General features: G+C 43.5%; 1 protein-coding gene across 1 annotated transcript in view; it reads left to right on the top strand.

The window, feature by feature from the left end:
- The window catches only part of LOC147630836 (uncharacterized), a 34,037-nt gene extending 18,106 nt beyond the window's left edge, over nucleotides 1–15,931 (top strand). The window contains exons 4-6 of the mRNA XM_086809216.1: nucleotides 14,992–15,078; nucleotides 15,168–15,232; nucleotides 15,472–15,931. Coding sequence (XP_086665342.1) covers nucleotides 14,992–15,078; nucleotides 15,168–15,232; nucleotides 15,472–15,604 — 285 coding nt within the window. The 3' untranslated portion in view covers nucleotides 15,605–15,931. The remainder of the gene's footprint in view (nucleotides 1–14,991; nucleotides 15,079–15,167; nucleotides 15,233–15,471) is intronic.
- Nucleotides 15,932–24,073: the final 8,142 nt, after the last annotated feature.

Genomic DNA, 24,073 nt, shown 5'->3' on the forward strand with positions numbered 1-24,073 from the left:
ATTTGGATCATCATTGTAACCGCATTCATTCATATAATATAGCTGCACTGCATTGACACCATACCTATCTATCTCTTTGTATATCTGTTTGTCTCTTAAACATCATTAAGTGCAGTTAAGTCAGACTAAGGTTGTGATTACTACGGTCTTCATCCCTCCCATGTCACATTGGTATCAGATTCAGATAGTCCACACACACCGTATCCTAGCGTGGGGGCATCCTCGGATGGTTAGATTGCGTTCCGGCACGACCACCGACTTCAGCATCATGTCTACAGGAGAGAGTACTCATCAGCCGGAAGACGTCTCCCCCGAAGGAGACCTTGCTCTTCCGCCTACAGCAGACACCATAGCTCTTCTAAGAGCTCAGAACCAGCTACTCATGGAGCGTCTCCAACTCTTGGAGGCAGCAGCAGCACGTCCTTCTACACCTCCAGCAGCACCCGACTACATCTCTCTCTTCTTTCAGATGGAACAACAAAGGAGAGAGGACGAGGCCCGAAGGAGAAGAGAAAAAGAAGAAAGACGGGACTATGAGGAAGCCCAACGCAAGATCGACGAAGACCGGCGTCAGGCTGAACTCGCCGCTCGGGAACACCAACGTGAGCTTGATCGAGAACGTATGCTACTCGAACACCAACGGGAAAAGGAGGCCATACACTTGAGGTATCAGCAGCTCTCCTCAGTCTCCCCAGTCATAGGTGTCACCAGCCAGCATCCCGCAGCAGCAACCACCATCATTCGCAGTCAACCGAATTTCAGCAAGTATGATGGTAAGTGTGATCATTCTTCAGTTAATCAATTTGTTCATCAATTTAATGCTCATTTTCCATTAGCTAGGATCACAGACCCACAAGACAAAGTCCACTTAGCGGCTCCCCATCTCACAGGTGAGGCAGTCACTTGGTGGCAGCATTGGTCTAGTATTCATACTGACCAGGCCACAGGTGTCACAGCCTTTGACTGGGACATCTTTGTCCATGACCTGAAGACCAGATTTCTCCCGCCCCAGTACATGACCGGTCTGAAAGACGAGTTTTATGGACTCGGACAGAACGGTTCCCCAGTGCTTCAGTTTTCCGGTAAGGTTATTACTTTAGCACAGCAGTTAGGGTTATCTGAGCAGGCCAAGATGGAGCAATTCATTCGTGGATTGGACTCCAACATTCGGTTCACAGTTCGTAACTTTGAACCAAGTACATATGACCGGGCTCTGACTCTCGCTCAGAACGAAGAAATGAAGCTCAACGGGGGCAAGCCCAAGCAGACATCTCAGTCCAGTACCAAACCCCAGCAGCAGCAATCAGCTGCACAGTCAGGGAAAGGTAACGCATCTTCTAAAGATGCTAAGAAGGACAGCAGTAATAGCTCCAGTTCAGGGGGTAAGAAGGATAAAGAACCTAAGAAAACCCCTGATGAAAAGGCTAAAGCAGGCATTACTGGAGGTTATCTTCCTCCAGAGGAGCAAAAGAAGTATCAGTCAGAAAATAGATGTTTTTTCTGTCATATTATAGGGCATGGTAAGAAGGATTGCCACAAATGGCAAGCGGCACAAGCTGCCAAAGCTCCTTCTGCCACAGTTGCCACAGCTTCCCCAGCTCCTCCAGCCCCGCCTACTACCTCAAATGCAGTTCAACTTTTACCTTCCATGCATCCTATGCCATCCGTGGTATTTGATGCTAAGTAGGAGGGTGAGAGCGATGCTGCTCAGAAGAGCCTTATCCGAGCTTATGGCTCTGCCCAGGGCCGACAGTTTGTAGTCCTTTTCGATATGGGCAGTTCTGAAGACGCCATCTCTCCCCAGTTGGCTAATAAATTGAACTGCACTTTAGTCCCATATCATCTGGATGTGGACGGGTTTACACCTGGTCTTCGCACCCACATTTCCCAGAAGGCACAGCAGTTTGCCTTTGAAGTTCAGAAGGCCTCATTTCAACGGGATTTCATCGTCTCCCCTCTGTTAGGGTGTGACATGATCTTAGGAATTCAGTGGTTCCGTCAGTATGAGCCTATTCCCGATTGGGGGCAGGACACTTTTACTATTTGTAAAGGTTTTCCTGAGCCTGTCATGATTCGTGGGGATAGAAGCATTCTTGGCATCCCATTGATTTCGCATCTCCAGGCCCGACGAGCTATCCGCAAGGGAGCAGAAGGAGCACTCCTTTATATTCGTGCTCAAGCAGACCCTCCCTCATTAGTAGCATCCCTTACATCTTCAGTCCCTCAGTTAGCAGACCTCCTATCCAGACACCAGGACATTATGCTTAGGGACGATCTCCCACCCAGTCTCCCACCCTCTCGCCTTGAGGACCATCACATTGATTTGGTCCCTGGATCAGACCCTCCTAGCAGGTTTCCCTATCGTCTTTCCAAGACTTTAGAGGGCGAGTTGGAAAAGCAGTTATCTGAGCTTCTCCGAGCCGGATTCATTCGGCCTTCTTCCTCCCCATTTGCTGCACCTATCCTATTTGTCCAAAAGAAGGACAAGTCTGCACGCCTTTGTGTAGACTACAGGGCATTAAACAAACTCACTATCAAGAATAAGTTTCCTATGCCCAGGATAGAGTACATTTTGGAGCGTTTAGACGGTGCTAAATTTTTCACTAAGATCGACCTCAAGAGTGGTTACCATCAGGTCCGCATTTTTGAAGCTGACATTCCAAAAACAGCTTTCAGGACAGAGCGTGGTCACTACGAGTTCGTAGTCATGCCTTTTGGGCTTACAAATGCACCCGCAACGTTCAATAAGATGATGTCTAGGATTTTCGCAGTCCACATTGGGAAGTGTGTTTTCATATTCCTTGATGACATACTAGTCTTCTCAGCCACTGCGGAGCAGCATGAGAAAGATGTGGAGAAAGTCTTGCAACTTTTGCGAGATAATCAGCTCTACATAAACGCCAAAAAGTCTATCTTTGGTGTTAAGGAAGTTCAGTATTTGGGCTACATCATCGGTTCCGATGGGATTAGACTGGACCCCTCAAAGGTTCAAGAGATCTTAGATTGGGATATTCCTAAGACCGCCCAAGAAATCCGTTCATTCGTAGGTCTTTGTCAGCCCTATAGTACCCATGTGCATCAGTTTTCCAACCTTGCAGCACCTCTTACCGACTTGCTCAAGGGGGTGAAGACTCGCAAGCAGAAAGTCTCAGTTACAGGTAAGGCACTTGATGCATTCCATGCACTCCAGAAAGCTGCCTCAGAAGCACCTGTATTAAAGTTAGCATCATGGGACGAACCTTTCGAGGTCATCACCGATGCCAGCAATGTAGCCATAGGTGCAGTCCTGCAGGCAGCAGGACAATAGACCCGTGGCTTATTACAGCAGAAAGTTGGATGTCGCCGAAAAGAATTATTCGGTATATGACAAAGAGCTTTTGGGTGTGATCACAGCGCTTAAACATTGGAAGCCTTTTCTTTATGGACAGGCTTTCACAGTGAAAACAGACCACCAAGCACTTAAGTGGCTTCAGACTATGCCAAGTGCCCAGTGGAGTGATCGACAAGCCAGGTGGAGTCAAATCTTCCAACAGTTTGGAGGTATGATTGAATACATCCCTGGTAAGCATAACCCAGTAGCAGATGCTCTCAGTCGAAAGTCCAGCATCCAGGCAGTCCAAGACGCTACCATTCTCGAAATCACGGGGAAGGACTTGGATAGTATGAAAGACCAATATGTCGACTCCCCTGAGTTTGGTACTCAGTATAGTTTGGCCCTCACTTCTGAGCCTGGCCACTATTCAGTACAGAACGGTTGGTTGTTCTACAAGAACCGTCTCTGTGTTACTCGAGAAAAGCGTTCTGCTCTTCTCCATGATGCCCATGACTCCTTAGTTGGAGGACATAGGGGTATCAACAGTACCCTCGAGAAATTAGAACGGTCCTTTTATTGGCCAAAGATGAGGCGTGATGTCTATGCACATGTCCGAGCCTGTAAGATTTGTCAAAAAGTCAAGGTTTCCCATACAAAGAAGGCAGGTTTATTTCAACCTTTGCCTATCCCCGACGGACCTTTCATCGACATATCTATGGACTTTGTAGGGCCTCTACCAGCATCCACTGGATCCCGTAACACTCAGTGTTTTACCATTGTGGATCGCTTTAGTAAGTTCTGCATGCTCATCCCATGCAAGCATACGGCCACAGCCGAGGACGTAGCACGTCTGTTTCTCAAGCATTGGTATCCAATTTGTGGTTTGCCTAGCACCATAACATCAGATAGAGATTCCAAGTTTACCTCGCATTTCTGGAGGGCATTATTTGAAAACTTTGGAACTAAGTTGCAGTTGTCTAGTGCATTCCATCCCCAGACAGATGGCCAGACAGAAATTTATAATCAGTTGGCCTTTGATGTCCTCAAGTCATATTGTCATGACCGGCAGTCCAAATGGGAGCACTATCTTCCGTTGGTCCAAGCTATCTTGAACGACACGCATTCATCCAGTGTCGGACGGACTCCATATGAAGCAGCCTTTGGTCGCCGTTTTTCTTCTCTTTTAACGAGAATGGTGTCTCCATCTTTAGAGGCTAATAAAACCATGGAAGCATTTTCCGAGATCATTGAGTCAGTTAAGGACCGCTTGACCAAAGCTCAGGAAGCATATAGTAGACAGGCAAATAAATCTAGACGAGATGTCCACTTCAAGGAAGGGGATTGGGTCTATTTGCGTATCATGAAGCAGAGATTGAAACAAGTGGGCAAACGTTGTCCCAAGCTTTCTTTCCGTAGTTTTGGCCCTTTTCCAATAGTTAAGAAGATAAGTGATGTCTCAATGAAGTTAAAGTTGCCTGCCAGTTGGACAATGCATGATGTTTTCCATGTTTCTTGGCTAAAACCATATGTTGGTCCAAAAGTGTTTGATGTTTCAGATGAACAGCAGCCAGACGTGGTAGACGAGGCAGAAGTTATTGAGCCTGAGCAGATCCTTCTTCATCGATGGAAGCATGGTTCCGGTCGACGGATTCGTCAGTTCTATACGAAGTTCCGAGATCGAGGCACCCACGAAGCCGTATGGCTCGACGAAGAGTTCTTCCAGGAGTACCCCCAGTTATTGGCGGACTACTTGGAAGCCATGAACCTGCCGCCAAGCTAATCAGGAGGGAATGTCACATGCACTCTGCACTAAGTGCATGGTGACAAGATGGCTCATCATCAGAAGTGCATCATTTGTACAGTTGTAGAACCCAGTAGGATGATATTTGTCGTATGCCGTGACCCCATTGTACATCCTCAGTCCAGGATAAGTCAGGCACGAGCTACGTAGGTCATTCCTCAGCCTTAGTGGGTCAGTCAGTCAGTCAAGTCCCTTAACCCACTTGGAGAGAATCATTCATGCATGTAGAGTCAATAGAAGCCTTAGGGTTTGCATCAGAAAGCACTCTGCATCTTGCATAACAGCCTGTGCATCATTTAGAACATCCCCAAAGCCTTAGGGAATTTACTGGGATTTATCTGGTATTTTTTCCATATTTATTAGTATTTATTTATCATTATTTGCATTATTGGGCATTTATAAATATTAATGACCAACCTCCAGTTAGTATAAATAGGCTTGCCTAGAGCCTCTTTTGCTCATTCAGTCTTCATTGTGCTAAGAGCTCTCCTCTCTCTCTTGCTCTCAGCATAAGACTAATCCATGCCCTAGTGCCCATAAGCTTTCTTCTCCAGCCCTTGAGAACCATAGCTTCAGTCCAGCCCTAGGTGTTTGTCCTCAGCCTCTAATCAGCCTGAATTCAGCATCAGTTCATGCCATAGATTCAGCATACTCCTCAGCATAGTTCCACGCCAGATTACAGCCTGTTTTCTCCTGCGTTTTCTGATTCAGCAGGGCAGCAGTGCTGCGTTTCTGTCCAGCAGCTCCAGATACCTGTGTTTTGCAGTCCAGCAGCCCTACAGGTCTGCGTTTCAGCTCCTCAGCACCCCTACTCTTCAGCGTTTCTGTCCACAGCAGTTTCCAGCCCTGAAGATTCAGTCCACAGCAGTTTCCAGCCCTGAATCTGCTGTTTGCATCAGTATCCAGCATTCTCTGCATCATCAACACATTCAGCAGTCATCTGGTGAAGGTAACACAGCATTCATATGTGTTTTCAGCATTCTAACAGTGTGTAGAACAGTCCACCTTCTTCTTCTTTGAGCCTCAGGTGTGCAGCCCTTCCTCATGCCCTTGGGAGGAGTGCATAGGCTCAAGATCAAGTCATTGAGGTGTTTCTACAGCAGTGTACGGATCAGCCATACTCCGATCCTCCGAGATCTTGCGTTTGGCTTACCTACAGTCCAAAGTCATTCTCTCTAAAGTAATAAAGCAAATACTATCTCGTTATCGGGATAGGGGGCCCTTCAGTGGGTAATTCGGGACCCAATCTGGTGTACAGTGTTCATATCTCTCTCTCTCATCTCTTTAAAGTTTGAAGTAAATGAAATGGATTGCTAAACTCACGAAACTCAGGATACAGAAGACGGTGTGAGCATATTGTGTGACAGGATCAACCAATACAAAGACTTCCGCTGCATATCACAACTAGAGACCAAAATACCAGCATAACTGAATGGAACCGATGAGCAGACAGACAGAGTACATCACCTGAGGTGTATGGATGGATGAAAAGAGCCGGAGATGCTTGGTGTGAAGGACATGAGTGATAGTCGTGTGCACTAACACATGCCAGTTGGGTTAGAAATACATGAACAGCATTTGCAACAGCAAAAGAGACCCACATGGGTCAACCAGATGTCATTGTAGGCACAATCTCCTTCAAACGGAGATAAGGGGTCAGCAGGAGCCCCTTACATGCTGGAAGTGGAGATAGCTCGATGAGAGTTCACTATGGAATCCGATTGATAGAGAACACACTGCTGGAAGTGCAGAGGACAGGCCGGCATAGTCACATGGAATGTGGAACGGGAGCGGGAACGAGGCCCGATTTTGGAACGGGAAACGGGGACATTTGGACTAGAAATAGGAACGGGAACGAAACGTCATCATGAGAGAGAGAGAGAGAGAGAGAGAGAGAGAGAGAGAGAGAGAGAGAGAGAGAGAGAAAGATATATTAACGTCTACGAGAGGCCAAAGTCGGCCTATGAGACAAAAAATAATACAACTGTGTTCTTCCGGTCATCGGAAGAAAAGAAAGAAAAGAAAAAGTGTGCATGTGTTGCCCTTTTGCGGTGTGATCCTTTCACATGGATCCTTTATTTGTTGCTTGATGGAGGACGGCCTCTCTGGCTTTTTGGAGTTTGCTCAGCATCCGGTGCAAAGAGGGGGTGTTAGACATCATCCCCTTCTTGCTGGCTTCCTATTTGGTGTCCTATTTTAGCCTCTAGGGCTGACCATGTTAGTCAGAGAGACTGGTCACCCCTCACTCATATTTTACCCATATTTATTCCCCATTTATTGTCCTGGCTATTTTTCCCAGTCGTGGAGGTCTTTTGCTCCAGTCGGCTGCCTACATGTAGTAGTATATATAGCCGGCATGCCTCCCTCATATTTCATTGCTTGCCTAGCTTCTCTAGCTGCAGTCCCTCACTTACGAGGTTCTCCTCTCTTGCTCGGGACATGTATTCCTTTTGGTGATGATATTGAGAGCAGGTTCTCACCTGTGTTTCCTCTCCATCTCTCTCTCTCTCACTCTCTCTCCTGTGTTTCCACTTTCCCTTCTTCCGTTGCACATTCTATCAGGAAGGAGATATCATCTAAAGACATGGCCATTACTTTGCTGTCCCACTTGCCTGCTCAGTATTCTGCTTTCTACTCCTCTTTGATTACGAGTGGCAAGCTCAGCACCATTACCTGGGAGGAGCTTGTGCCAATGGTCTTGGACCAGGAGGAACGTTTCACGAACCCTCCTCACAGTCGGAGGCCTTAACTGGCCAACGGTCGAAAGGTCGGAATAACAACAAGGGCAAAGGGAAGGCTTCACTAGAGAAGTCTTCTGAGAAGAAGCCCGACTCAGAACGAGAGAAGCTGAAGGCCGAACGATCCTGCAATGATTGTGGCGAGAAAGGCCACTATTGGAGGAAGTGTGCTAAGCGGACTGGGAAGAGTGCTGATTCTTCAGCCTCAGCTGCAAAGACTCCTGCATTTGCGCACTTAGAGATGATGGACTCCGATGCTTCATCGTCTTCGAGCGAGGAGGCAGTTGGCTTCACCACGAAGGATACCCGGGAATGGATTCTTGACAGTGGTGCTTCCAGGCACATGACTCCGCCCCGTGACTTCTTTTTGGATCTAAAACGGAAGTTAGGTCGCATTTTTATTGGCGACAACTCCACTATTCCGATACACAGTGAGGGCCGGGTGGAGATTATTCCCGACAGCAAGGGGGGCAAGCATGCTTCCCGTGTTCTTTATGTCCGTGCTATGGGTTTTCATCTTCTGTCAGTGCATGAAGTATGCAAGACTGGCTTTTGGGTGGAATTTGAGGAGCATTCAGTTGCTCTACGGGACCGTGAGACTGGCCAGGTTGTTTGGGAAGGTGGTGTGGAGAATGGTATCTATAAGCTCTATGCACTCTCCTCATTGACAGGTTCTCAGGTCGGAGATTTGTGGCACTTTCGTTTTGGCCACTTAAATGTGGATGCATTGCGGCGAGCTTTTCGAGACCAGATGGTGGTTGGCTTGCCAGATGTTGGCAGTAGGCAAGGACGTTGCAGCTCTTGCATACGTGGTAAGCAGCACAGGGAATCCTTTCCGAAGCAGGCTTCCAAGCGGGCTTCGAAACTGTTGAAGTTGATTCACACTGACTTGTGTGGACCTCAGCAGATACCATCATTGGGAGAATCTCTCTATTTCATTTTGCTTGTTGATGACTGTACCAGATTCACGTGGGTCTACTTTCTTTCACAAAAGGACCAAGCTTTTGCACTGTTCAAGGATTGGCACGTGATGGTGGAGAAAGAGTCTGGATTGCAGGTAAAGACTCTCAGGGCTGACAAAGGAGGTGAATTCTCCTCCACTGTATTTCTCAGATTTTGTGCAGACCATGGCATCAAGAGGGAACTGGCCAATACCAGATCGCCTTTAGAGAATGGGGTTGTAGAATGCAAAAACAGGACTGTGGTGGAGATGGTGAGGACCATGCTGGAGCATCGTGATCTTCCTCGTCCACTTTGGGGAGAGGCTGTGGCAACGGCTGTCCATACCCTCAACCGGTCTCCAACGACTTCAGTACCTAATATGACTCTGTTTGAGGCATACTTTGGCAGGAAACCTGATGTCTCGCACTTCCGTGTTTTTGGGTATGTACATATTCCGAGGAAGCAAAGGGGGAAGCTTGACTCCAAGTCCCGCAAGCTTATATTTGTGGGGTATAATTCTCTTTCCAAGGGATACAGATTGTATGATCCAGACAAGAATGAGATTGTTGTCAGCCGGGATGTGGTCTTTGATGAGCATGTTCTAGTATCCACTGTCGAGGAGCCGCCACTTCTTGGAGATCGAGAAGAGTCTGATGATGATTCCCAGACCATTGCTCCAGTTGATCACCCTCAGTCAACACAGGAGGTTGATCCCGCAGCTGGAGTAGAGCCCCCGCAACAGCAGGAGGCTCCACGATCTGCTCGAGTACCTAGGTGGTTGTTGGACACCCTTCGGGAGTCGGGTGTTACGGAGTTACCCTCCGAGTGGACCACAGAGGAGGGCCCTCGAAGATCACACAGAGTCCGAGACAAAAGCAATATAGTGGAGCTTCTTCAGGTAAACTATGCTCTGATGTCTCGTATTATGTGGGACAAGGAGCCCCCTTTCGTCAAGGAAGCCCTCTCACAGGATCATGGTTCTCACGGTACGAAAATACGATACCGTACGATACGATACCATACGGGATTTTTGGTACGATATGAAATTTTCGGATACCGTACGATAAAATACGGTTTTTATTTTTTACACTTACAAGCTATAGAGCTTCAAGCTTGAATGTGAGGAAAGGTTGGGAGGGGAAGAGTCTACAGTGCTTGAGAAACCAGTACATGGATGTGTCTCTCCCGGTTGGATCTCCCGATTGTCTCCAAAAAAGAACCTGGATGGGTAATGCAATACCAAAGGTCTCCCAGTGTAGCGTTTATGACTAAGGGACCGTCCTTGCACAAATACGAGGAGTGCATCTAGGGTGATAAGTTTAGGGACTCCTCTCTAGATCAAAATGGCCATGCCCAAATGTTCTCCCTCGTGCATAACTTGAGAATCTAATTGTCTAGCCTACCTATACCAGGGATCCCCAAGTGATGTAGCAAGATTCTCTCATCCTACCAATCAAGTGTACACTACCAGTCTACCTCGCCAGATTTTTTAGGTCTCTCCACAACCCCATATGGAATACTGAGTGGACACGAAAGTTACGAAGTATTGCGAGCATTTGGGATCTTCGTAAAGCAGGGTTTCTATTTTTTTTTAGCATTTGGAATTTTTTTTCAAGGAAAAAAAAAATTAAAAAAAAAAACCCAACTCGTACCGTACGATATCGTACGAATTCGTACGGTATCGTACCGTACGACTCGTACGTACGAACCTGTTCGTACGCGTACGAGAAACAACTATGCATAGGATACTTGGAGGAAAGCCATGCAGGTGGAACTTGATGCCATCGAGAAGAACAACACATGGGAGTTGGTACCGAGGCCGTCGAAACGGTCAGTCATTGGTGTCAAATAGGTCTTTAAGACCAAATATGCGTTAGATGGGTCGGTGGACAAACACAAAGCTAGACTTGTGGCACAAAGGTTATGCTCAATGGCCAGGCATCGACTACGAGGATACCTTTGCACCGACAGCACGGATGTCCACGATTCGGACCGTTCTTGCCCTTGCTTCTTCTCAGAGGTGGCCCGTGTATCAAATGGATGTAAAATCTGCGTTCCTTAATGGTGACTTGCAGGAGGAGGTGTATGTTGAGCAGCCTCCAGGCTTTGTTGTTCCAGGATCAGAAGGGATGGTTTACAGGTTACGTAAGGCCTTGTATGGTCTTAAGCAGGCTCCCAGGCTTGGAATCAGAAGATTGATTCCTTCTTTGTTTGGACTGGATTTCAGAGATCGGTTGCAAATCCTAACGTGTATCTCTTTCGGGAACGCGGCATGATTACGATTATCATCCTTTATGTGGATGATCTCATTCTCACCGGCGGTCATGTGGAGCACATTAGCGTGACAAAGGTTACCTTGTCAAAAGAGTTTGAGATGACCGACTTAGGCTTACTCCACTTCTTTTTGGGATTGGAGATGTGGCAGACCCAGAGGGAGTTTTTTGTCTCTCAGCAGCGGTATGTTCATGAGTTGCTTGAGGCCTTTGGGATGGAGAATTGCAAGCCTATTACTTCGCCGATGGACCCAAACACAAAGTTAACCGTTAATGATCCTTGTGAGCCAATCGATGCCTCGCAGTACCGGAAGTTAGTTGGTTCATTGATCTGGTTGCTGAACACCAGATTGGACTTGAGCTTCTCCGTGGGGCTATTGAGCTCTTTTATGCAAATGCCACTGAAGTCTCATTGGGACGCAGGATTGCGGATCTTGCGGTATCTGTAGAGTACGAAGGATCTAGGACTCTTTTACACAGGAGGGGATGGAGTCAGACTCCAGGGTTGGAGTGACTCAGATTGAGGAGGAGATCTAGACACGAGGAGATCTACTTCAGGATACAGTTTTACCCTTGGCTCAGGAGCAGTTTCTTGGAGCGGTAAGCGGCAGCCAACTATTGCCCTATGTTCGATAGAGGCAGAGTACCGGGCTGCTTGTGGTGCTGTTTGCGAGGTTGTATGGTTGCGGAGGCTGCTAGGTGAGATTGGGTTTCCACAGAAGGAGCCCATAGCCATCCAGTGCGATAACCAGAGTTGTATAGCTATTGCTCGGAATCCGGTCTTCCATGCCCGGACCAAGCACATAGAGATACAGTATCACTTTGTACATGAGAAGATCTTGGCTGGTGACATCTTGCTCCTCTATTGTTCGACCGAGGACAATGCGGCGGACCTCTTCACGAAGTCTCTATCTCAGGCTACGCTCAGGCGGCACTCCAGCTCCCTTGGGTTGATTTCACAGCCAGGAGCTGAGAGGGGGTGTTAGAAGTCATCTCCTGTCTTAATCAGACACCAGGGCCTCTGTTGTGGGTGTGCCCGCCTCGTATATGTGTTTTATCATTTTTCCTCACTCCCCGTATTTTTCCCCAATTTTTTCCATTTTTTTCCATGGTGTGGGTGGATGCCATAGACTGGCAGGAGCCCCTGATGCTCGCCGACTGCACTCTTGTGTACCTGGAGCTGGCCGACTTGATCAGGAGGGGTCGTGGTGTTTTTTCTCTGCTGTGGCCGACTGGTTGTGCCCAGTCGTGAAGGGCTGGTGGGACACTATACGCTGGCCGACTGCACTCATGGGGCCATATAAATAGGCCCCATAATTCCCACATTGTATTCATTTAGTTTTCTCGGGATCTTGTGTATAGAGAAGAGTTTACACGCCTATTTCTCTGTCTTTCTTGTGCTGTCTATTTTCTGCACTCTACTTGCTCTTGTGGTCTCAAGTTTGGCTATCATTCCCACTGCGTATTTTGATAGACCTCTTAGCATAGAGGATTCTCATACAGATCTGTGTCCCACAAAAGCAACACACTGTGGTCTCCTCTAATCAACCAAGACAATACAACAAGGCAGCCTTGAGCACGCATCTGGCAGTTCCATGTTCATGGCTTCAAACTCAGCCAAAGTACAAATCCACTGTCCAACTCTGTTTCCACCCTTCAAACTGCTATACCCCTCCTCTCACAAAGGGCCGGAAGAAACAACACTGAAGCAGACATAAGCCAATGGAAAGAGAGAGAGAAAGAAGTGTTCAATGTATTCCAACTACTCTGCACAGTTCTGCACTAGTCGACTTGTCCGTACTAGTCTGTACTTGCAGCAAGATAATCTTTAAAAAAAATTATCTTGCTCACCAACCACCGTGCTCACACTTGTGCTGTTCCACTTTCACAGGGTCATGACACCAAGCATCCTCGGCCCCATGGACAACACAGGGAGAAATCTTAGGCATTGTCCAGGCAAACAAGACAAGTCATCCAAAGATAAAATCAAAGTCATGCACAGCAATTATATTGGAAGAAACACCCTTCTGCTCAATTGTATCCGATAAAATGTCCTGGGCTCATGATCCTTCCGGAACCTTCCCAGAACATAAATACAAAAGATCTCCAAGATAGCTAGTCCCAGAGAATTTCATCATGTCAGGCTCCATGGGCCATACATGTACACCATGTCAGGCCCCACAAGCTACACACGTACTATCATGTTAGGCTACACCAGCCATACATGTACTGTCATGTCAGGTTCCATATGCCACACAGACATACCATGTCAGGCTACACCAGCCATACATGTATGTCATGTCAGGCTCCACATGCCACACATGAACGGTAGAAAAATAGAAGCTATAAGGAATTTTGTGACACATGATGACTGAGAGACCCACAGGGGTTGATGTTGTTGAGAGGCCATCTAGGGCTAATGGGTATCCACTGACAGCGATAGAGTGCCCGTGTGGGAAGGTCTTGCTGTAGCAAGAAGCAACAAGGTGGTGTTGCATGCCTGTCTGGAGAAGCACACATGGGTGCTGTAGATGCTGCAGAGAAGGGGTAACCCTTAAATAGGGTTACAGCAGTGCCACAGTGGGATTGGGTTCCTCCATGATCTGGAGGGGAGGCTCGAGGAGGCCGCTGGCCTGTTGATTGATAAAGGACCTCTGTAGGGTCGGGGCTGGGCATTGCCAGCAAGTTGTTTTTAGAATGAAGTGCTCGATGCTTGTTGCAGAGGAGCGAAGGGGTGCCATGTTGCAGAATGTGTGAAAGTATGCATACGTGGAAGCGATCAACATATAGACAAAGTAGAGAGAGTTAGAGAGAGGGAGAAAGTAGGCGATGATCAAGTTCTATTATCATAGCATGGGTAGTAGCCAGCAGATGGGCTTCATAACATATGTGCTAGGAATGGAATGATTACAACACGTGAGAGAGTGTCACATGCGGAAGCTCTGGGAGTCTTCTTTCAGCCCTAAACACCATCCTGGAACAACATGATGGAAAATGCAAGCAAGAGAGGAGAGGAGAGAGAGAGATAGCTGAGTTTCAGTATATTCATATAATACAAAAAGGGTGTACATGGCTTGGCCAGCCATAGGCTGCCATCATCAAAAGGTGGGCTTGACTCATAGAGTCCTAATCTACTGATCCAACTCCCTAGAGGAGTGAAATAACTTGGCATAGCCCTTTTATAGCCTCTCTTGGTGCAAGAGGCCCGGCCGACCTGCTGTCGGCCAGCAGCATCATCAACCCGACTTGAAGACTGTGTCGGCCAGCTCTGTAGCTGCAGCCAACAGGTTCCTGTTCCTCTCCTGAGTTCTCCTGCACACCATCAAGTCTGGCTCATGGCCAAAACCTGTGTTTTTCCTGCTGCCAATCAGAGATTAGCTCCTAGGAATGAGCATGCACATATCTTGCACATGACAGAGAGGCCCTTTATATAGGAAGGTCATGTAGCTGGCCAACTGCCACAAAGCTGGTCGACAGCAGCCCACCAGGGCGAAGCTATGCCATAGAGATCTCAGGGCCAGGGCCACTGGATGGTGCGTGGGAGTAACCTGCGCGAGCAGGCTAGCACCAGCCCTGGTACTTTTGATGAAGCAAGGCAGTCATCAAGCAGGGCGCAGAGGCCATAGCTATGCACAGGAGCAGAAACCGAGAGACAAACTAACAAGATGAAGACACAAATACCAAGATGGTTAAATGAAGATAGTATTGATATGTACGATACGTAAGTGAGATGATTTACATGTGTGAGGCTCTTAATATAGAGAGTGGAAGTGGTTACAACTGTTATGGTAACAGACAGGTGTCCAGTGAAGTAGTTAGGACCTAGGTGGCAGGTGCATGTGGGCGCCTATGCATGTGTGAATGTATGGGTGCAAGAGATGCACATGTATGGTATGAACCATACTGACTGTTCCATTCTTCCAGGTGCGAAATGGTGAACTTCTTGTGAATGGGATTGCACGTGTCGAAGATTTTATTGCAGAGCCTCCTGCATACGAGATGAGTGCAAAAGTAAGTGTTTTACATTGTTTCTTCCAAGTGTCATGAGAAACTGTTATATTCTGATTCACCATGGCTACATATTGATTATGGCGCAGTAGGTTCCAAAAGGTTGCGTCTTTGTCTTGGGTGACAACCGCAATCACAGCAATGACTCTCATAAATGGTAAGCATTGCCCCTCTTCAAGTCTTCAGCATAGGGAGTGGCCTGGTTATTTGGTTCCTCAAATTCTTGTCAAGAAATAAATACAACACCATTTCTATCAGAGTTCCATAAACTTTCATATAGATAGTGGGCTTGTGTTCACGAGGCAAAAATATCACTTCAAGCTAAACTTGTATGCAAAACTTCTCTTGCAAATAAATACATCACTGGAAAGAAAATATGCTTTGCTTTTGTGACAGGGGACCATTGCCAGTAAAAAACATCTTGGGACGATCAATATTTAGATACTGGCCACCAGAGCGATCAGGTTGCACAATATGGAAACAGCCCACTTCCTCAAGCATAGGCAGGCTGCCAAGATTGCAGTTGTGATCAAACTTTTCTGGGCAGCATCCGACTTTCCCTGATAGTGAGAGCTTTAATATTTCAAGTTGTTTTCTGCCTAATGGTCTATCTGAAGCAAGACCTGATCAAAGACCAACCATAATCCCTGTACACATTTGCCATGGCAGAGAGACCTAGCTGAGCATCTGATGAATCGTTGGGGAAATGTTGTAGCATGCTAAGCGGAGTGTGCTTGATTAAATGCTGTATTTAATGCATTAGTTAACACTAACTAATGCACAAACTGTAAATGCACAGAGGAGAAATGATGAATAATAATAAATATTTACAATGATTATTTAATTAAGGACTTAACTTGGATACTTAATTGCTAGGCGTCAAAGCTAACTTCTATTGCTAGTTGCCATTGACTACTATACTGGTTAAACTGTCGTTCCGAGGTTGCCTTCTACTAACTTGTAAGTGTTGATTTCGGATTTGAGGTAATGCCAAATGTTCGATTATGATCCAAATTTTACTATTTATAGAAGCGTAAATGCTCCAATCGGCCAAACTTTTGCAAGTCCAAAGAGTACGTGGTCAAATTCATCAAGTGTGTTCATACTAGGCTAAAAAGATGTACTTTTGGGCACTCATGGGGGCTTGTTAGTTAGTCCTAAACCTTGTCCAAAAACGCCAGAGCTGACTCTTTCCTTGTTGAACTAGCCGTTTGCCCAACTCATGGGGTCTAGTGCCATGGTCAGCCAACCCATGGGAAGGGCCAAACCCCAGTTAGCCAGCAAATAGCCAGTCGGCCAGCAGCCTAGGGTCTATATGTGAAAACGTTAGGAATCAAGGTCTTACCTATGCATGTGAACCACCTCTTAGAGGGCATGTGTGTGTGAACCACCAATAATATCTAGATATTTGTGTGATGATGTCAGGAGAAGAACATTTGAGCCTATAAAGGTCTCGTACTTTTATTGAAATAAACACAACTATCCCATCATTGACTTGTGCAAGTCTCTCTCTAGAGTGTACTCTCTCTCTTTAAGCTTTCATTGTCTATGCTTTAGCTTCAGCCATGTTTATTTATGTCAAGTGTGGCCATATCCAACATGGCATTAGAGCATGGTTCTATTTTCCCAATGTTGCTTGCAATTGCATTCATGCATCATCTAGGTGCCGTTGTCCACCACCAATAGGCTGTTGCTTGTGAAACTTCCCTCAATTGCACTTGTGATGCAGCCCGACCTGCACAGAGGAAAATATTCTGTGCAAGCACTTGCAACTCAGCCTTTTGCTAAATCAGTACAAAGGTACAAATTGAGTACAAATATCATTGACAAACAATTTACAATTTCTAATTTTTTTCATTAAAAGATTTAGTGCACGTGAGGCTCATCCTCATAACTGAGCAAGTTCATTGGTTGCCCAACACTAGAGTTCTAGTCCAGATGCCTTGGTTCTTGACCTTGGTATGCTCGTGGATCCAATATTGGAACGATCCCTAGGATTTTTTATTACTCTGCTTCCGAACTCTTCTAGGAGTCATGGGTCACGGCCTCTCCTAGGACCACATCATTAGACCTCGTCGTGGTTACCTAGTGGAGATCCGAAGAGGGGGTTGGGTCACGGCCCTTCTACTTAATCTTTCCTTATTTGATAAGTTAGAGACATTCAAATTTGGGGTCACCATCCCACACACGGAGATTGGAGCCCTTTGGAGACCATGCCAACCCTATCTAGAATACTTCATTTAAGCATAAGAACATTGTAATAAAAATTATATTCACACATTTCTTTCTTGATTTTCCCACATCTTAGATCTATATATGGCTCCATGCTTGGAGCAAAGTCTCCAGTATAAAATCAACTGGGGTTCTTTCTTAAATTCTTAGGTTCCATATATCACATGCATATCCCCATTAAAAACTCTCCTAGAGATATCCTTAATTTGAATTGAAGAATAACTTTTTTATGGAGCTAAAGGTCTTGTGTCTATGTCTAGGAACTACATGCTCATGTCTAAGTTTTGTTCATTTTATTGCTCTACGCGTCAAAGATCTTTACTAAGAAATTGAACAACAATAGACACATGCACACAGTTCATAGTCTTATTTAAATTTCAGAAAAAAAGTCATATCCAAGGATAATCATTTACTCGATTCAGCAAGATTCGTACATATCATAAGTTTTGAGAAAAAAAAAGCACGAGCAATGAATTCTAAAATCAATAGACCATGCTCAAAGGATAAGCATTCTCTAAATTCTACTAATCTCAACAAAAGAAAAACAACTAGATCTCACTATCTTATATTCCATCTTTGATCAAGGATTTGACCTTACAACAATTCTTAATACCTAACTTAACCTCTAGCTAAAATCTTATTTCTAGGCTTGGCTACACAACCCATTTCGAAATGAAAACAACCAATTTCCTATACTAGCATTTACTAGAAGAAGATCTACTCTTATTTCTGACCAAGTGCTTAGCAAGCAGCTCTACTTATACTTGGACTTACTCACATAACCTAGACAAGCGATTAAATTATTTCAAGTTACCCTTAATTCATTATCTGAGGGCGGCATCCTTTTCTCTCCTATCGATGAAGGCACAAAATTGAATCAAAATCAGCCTTTCAAGACTCATCTTCTCTAAAACCACAACTAGCAAACATTACCAAGGCTTAGCATTATCACATTAAAAAAAAACAGCCTAATTGATCTTATCCTGTAGCATGTATCCATTCCTACTTATTAAACGAATTTCAACATTTATGAATTTAATCAAACATGAAAATAAAGCATGGCAAAACATCCAACTCTCTCTCTACATATGACAAGAAATGGGAAAATCATAAAAAAAAACAGCCTAATTGATCTTATCCTGTAACACGTATCCATTCCTACTTATTAAACGAATTTCAACATTTATGAATTTAATCAAACACGAAAATAAAGCATGGCAAAACATCCATCTCTCTCTACATATGACAAGAAATGGGAAAATCATAAGGGTGGTGAGATCCCTTATGCTCGTGCACAAGATATTGCAAATTTGGTAGCCATTTTAAATGCTAACCTATTATTAATTCACCATAGCACTTCCTTCTATGCCTGCAAGAGTTTTTAATTCCTTTCAAACAAAACATTAATACCAATCACAAAAACAAATTGCAGTAAGAGTATGAGCTCTTAGGAAAATACCTTGATTTGTAGAGATGAGGTTAGAGGAGAAAGACCAACTTTCTCTTGCAATTCTCGAAGAGGGTTGTCTAAAGCTTTAAAAATCCACCAACAAATCCTTGAATTTGCTTCAATTTCTTGCCACCAATTCTAACTTGATGAAGAAACTCCGCTTCTTAACTCCATTGAACATTGATTTATCACTAAATAAGCTCCTAAAAAAATGGAAAATATTAAGCTCCTAAAAAAAGGGAAAATATGGAGTAACCAATAAAAAGGGTTATAATGCGTAATTTTAACAGCTTGGAGGAGGATTTGAAGCATTAATTTGCTATTAGGGCATAATTAAGTGAACTTCAAGACTTTCTATCAACTATGACATGGGATTAGCATACATGGCTCATTTGAAGCTTTAATGAAGGGCATAAGAAGCATTAAATTCCTCGTTGATTTGGGGACTGCATAAGTGCTCAAGAGCATGAGCACAAGCTTTAGTGACTTAGCTAAGCATAAGCTATTAATTTTTGTAAGAGAGGGCTCCAAACAAAAGCTGAAGAGAAAACTTGATGTAAGGAAGGGAAGGGAGGACAAGAGCGCTAATTCTTTTGTTCTAATGAAGGGTTTAATCCAGCATATCTGGGCACTTTCTTCCCCTATTGCCAACGGATAATGGTGCTCTGAGCTTCGATGGTGACCATCTGCTGTGTGAAGGCACGCGCACGCCAGATCTTCAACAGCCGTATCTGCTTGTGTCTTCTGTTGAGATGAATGAACTTCGACAGGCCAGAGCTGTGCTGAGATGAATGAACTTTGACTTGCCAGAGCTGTGCTGTGCTGAGCCGTGAATGATCAAGGTGATGAAGCCTTACACTGAGGTCTTACGCTGCACTACCATGGCAACCCCTACTCCGTCTCTCTTCCAGGGGGTTGAGAATTTGCGAGGCTAGTTCTCCTCCAGCCAAACCAGAGACTTTAAAGAAAGTAGTGGGGATTGTGATGGCGTTAGAAGAAGAAACCAGAGACTTTTTTCTTTGTTTAGATTGCTATTCATCTCCAAAGTCTGCTGCTCCAGTGAATTAGGATTAGGATTAATGCTCCAAAGCATGTTCCTTGCTAAACCATGTTGTTCCAAGGAGCCAAGATTGCTGAACTAAGGAAAGCATTTTGGTCCACCACCTACTGTGCCATTGACTCTTTGTCTTTGCTTGGGTTGAGGTTAGGTCAACCCTAGCCAACCCTTGTAGAATCATAACCCACATAGGGATTTTAATCATATTTTTAAATCAAATTTTGTTTATCAACCATTGCCTTGAGACCTTCATCAATGGAATTAATCTTGAAGGAATATTTAATCAAGTGGAAACTCTTCTCAGTAGAGGATACAACATAGAAACTTCAACCTTGGTCACTGGGTTTGTTATGTGTACATTATATGTGCATATACTAGGAGGCTAACCCACATTAGGCTTGTGCGCATGGGAGCATGGGAACAAGCTCTAGTGGAGCATGGGTTAAGACTAACCTTAAGGGTTGTGGTTAGGGTCAGGCATCCAAGGGTCACACTTGGGAAATGAAGAGTCAAGAGTCACTTGAGGGCTCTCCTATATAATAGGGGCATGGGGCATACTCAAGGGATGTTATCTTGAGGCTAGGTTATGTTATGTTCTCTTGTGTGGAGGATTATGTCTACTTACCTACCATTTCACACTACAGCTAGAGTCATACCTCTTGATGGTATGGGACATCAAGGTAAAGGTATGATATACTTCTTTGTAATTCATGTGTGTATCCCTTGGGCTCGGGGGTAGTTGGGTGGATGAGTTTATACCTGGTTTATATATGTTTATGCATGACAATTATCTAGAGAGATCTTAGGGTTTTAATAGTGGTATCAGAGCAATCTCTAGTTAATTGTTGTTATTTTTTCTTTCTTATTCTATTTTTTAGTATTTTTTAAAGTAATTTTAATATTTACTAAATAAAAATATTATTTTATTGATTTATTTTTATGATTATCACATGGATCGTCGATATGGCTATTGGAACGCGTGTTTCTTCTATTCAATGGACGAATTGACATTGCGGGGGAATTCCGTGAGTTTAATGCTATTTTTTTAAAAAAATTTTGGTTTAAAATAAGCATTTATGAAATTTTTACCAAAATACCATATACTTTATTGCGGATATTTGTGGTTGAGTGAATTCCCTGAATTTCTATAATTTTTGGAAATTTTTCTAATTTTTAAAAATTTTTTAGAGCATTTTTATGGAAAAAAATATTTTTAATGCATTTTTGGCGGGTTTTCCGTGGTGATGCTATCAATTTTTCTACCAAATTTCTGCTAAAATGCAGAGTGGGGCAGCCAATGGATGTATGGAGTGCTCTCTTGTGTGTGTGGAATTCTCTTCTTCTAATCTGATTTTTTCTTCTATTTCTACTCTCACACGTGTGAATGCCTCTTAATAGGCACAATTTGATTAAATATTAATCATAATTAAACTTTAATTATGATTAAGATATGTTAATTAAATCTTAATCTTTCTCTTAGTTAACAGAGAAGGAAGGGGTGGAGAGAGAAGGTAGGATTGAAGAAGATGGAGAGAGGAGAGTAATATGCGTGGGGGGCGGGCAAGAATCACCACCCCCCCATAAATTTTTTTTAATAGAAGCTTTAAGCTTTAAAAAGCTTTTATTTAAATTTTATTTTTTTAAAAAAGAGTTTTTTAATTTATAAAAAAAAGCTTTTCAAAGCTTGGAAAAAAGCTTGAAAAAGGAGAAAATATGAGAATTGAGAAAAAAAATATTTCTTTGAAATTTTTTAAAAATTTATTTCCTTTTGGCTTTCCACATTCCCGAGAAATCCATTGACTTTCCAAATTTCGGAAAATCTTTTGACCTTTCGGATTCCGAAAACTTTTGACCTTTCACATTCCGATTTTTTTTTTTGGTCTTTGCATTTTCTCGAAACTGTTGGCTTTTCATATTCTGAGAAGACCATTGTTTGGGATTCCGAAATTTTTTGTTGACCATTTGTATTCTTATGCGTTTGGGATAAATTAAAAATTTTAAAAAATTTATGAAAACTATTAAAAAATTAAACAAAGATTATTTTAAATTTTTGAAAAATGTGGGATTGGTGATTGGCATGTGGCATGTCCATTTGGGCGCCCGTGACCATTTAACTTCATTTAAAAATATATTTTTAACCAAAAAATTAAAAAATCCATTAAAATTATAAATTTTCATTGGATTTGAGAATTGTCGGGTGGAATTGAAAATTTCGTGACCGATAGGATTCTCAAGAGATTTTAAGAATATTCTAGAAATTATTTTTGGAAGTTCTAAAAATTATTTTAGAAGTTTTAAAAATTGGTATTTTTAAAATATCAACGGTATTTTGGCAAATCTAATTTCTAAAAATTTTCTGAAAAAATATAGGTTTGGAATGCCATAAGATAGGTTTGGTGGAATTCAAAATTGTCGTATTTTGAGGCCCTATAAAATTAGAGAAAATTAAAAAAAATTATGATATTTTTTTTTCTCGAGTAGCATTTGTTTTCGTTTTTTGCATGTAATTTTGAAGTATATTCCTTGTACTCTTGTACATATTCCAACTTAGATACCTAGTTGCTTATGTATCTAGGTGAGTTATTTTTCTACCCTAGCTTTATTATGTTTATTGGGTAGCTATCATTAGTAAAGCGCCAACAATTCAAATTCTTTTCTAAATGATGTACACGGAAAGAGTTATTCCTTGATGTGATCTCAGGAATATAGAGACATGTTTTAGTATGTGAAAGTCTGGGATAAGGCCATCTTATTCTTTTATACAGGATTTTATTCATATTTCCTAGACGGCATACTAGGGAGTTCCAAATTGGTAAGGAATGTATGGGTGGTATCATGGTGGTATGGGACGCTAGTGATCCCTCACATATATTATCTTATCGGATAATTTGGGCTCAAGATTGTTGCTTTGCTAACATTACTTGGCATGTTGACCTCAACATTAAAAGACAATCTCATTTTCCTAACTTGAACTTGTAGTGTAGGCATTCTCTAGATAAACTTCTTTTATCTATAGCCTGCATGTTTTGATGAGTGTAATCTCGTTGGCATATTCACTTGTTGAAATCTCTTTCTTTAGAGCTCAACGAGTTTATCTTGTTTTGTGATCAGATTAAGGAAATTTGGATTCTTTCTTTGTTGGCATTTCTTTCTCTAGTTCCGTACTTTAGGTGATTTATACAGTCCACTTGATGGTTTACGGATGAACATATTTGACTCATCGAGACGTTGATGACTCTCTATGTTGATATGGGTAACTCAGGACGCCGATATTTTCCTGTGCGGATGTGGGTACGTCGGGCCGCCAATGGATCCCTGGTTCCTGCTGTTATATTGCCATGTCTTCCTACTTTATTCCGAATGTATTATAATGAGGAAACTACTTTGAGTATGAATTCCTCTGATAATCCGTAGTAGTCTGATGGGCAAACAGAGCGTGTGAATCAGCTTGTAGAGGATATGCTTTGTGCATGTCTTTGGAAAATCACCATATTGGGAAAATATCTTCCAATGATGGAATTTACCTATAAGAGTTCTAAACATACGGCTATTGGTTTTAGTCCATTCATGCTTATGTATGGGTATCAACCCAGGACACCTATTGATGTCAGTCTTAAGGACATCGAGCTTGATGCATCGGGGGATTTCTTGCGAGATATGCATGAAATGCTGACCTAAGCTCAGGATTCTATCAGGAGTGCTTAGGATAGGGCATGGTTTTATGCTAATAGAGGACGCTCACCTCGGTCTTTTGAACCAGGAGCGTTGGTTTATTTAAAAGCTCCTAAAGACTCTTAGACTTTGTCAACAGGAAAACGCTCGAATTTATCTCCTAGATATTGTGGTCCATTTCGAGTTATACATCGGATTGGTACGGTTGCGTATGAACTAAAATTGCCTCCACATGTTAGAGTTCATCCAGTCTTTCATGTTAGTAGATTGTTGAAAGGAAAATTGGGAGGTGAGGATTACACAGTTACTCCTCAAGAACTCGTTGAAGTCAAAAATTTATCCTATGTTCCACATGAACTTGATAAGGTACATGAATTCAGGGAAAGGAAACTTCGTAGTCCCTGAGGTTAAAATTAGGTGGAAAGATAGGAAAATAGAGGATTCGACTTGGGAGTGGGTTGAGATTGCAAGAGTGCAATGTTTTGAGAGAGGGGAAGTATATTATGTGCACATTATATGTGCATATACTAGGAGGCTAACCCACATTAGGCTTGTGAGCATGGGAGCATGGAAACAAGCTCTAGTGG

Source organism: Cibotium barometz, chromosome 15, assembly GCF_041138505.1.
Source record: "Cibotium barometz isolate CiBa-2024 chromosome 15, ASM4113850v1, whole genome shotgun sequence".
Classification (NCBI taxonomy): Eukaryota; Viridiplantae; Streptophyta; class Polypodiopsida; order Cyatheales; family Cibotiaceae; genus Cibotium; species Cibotium barometz.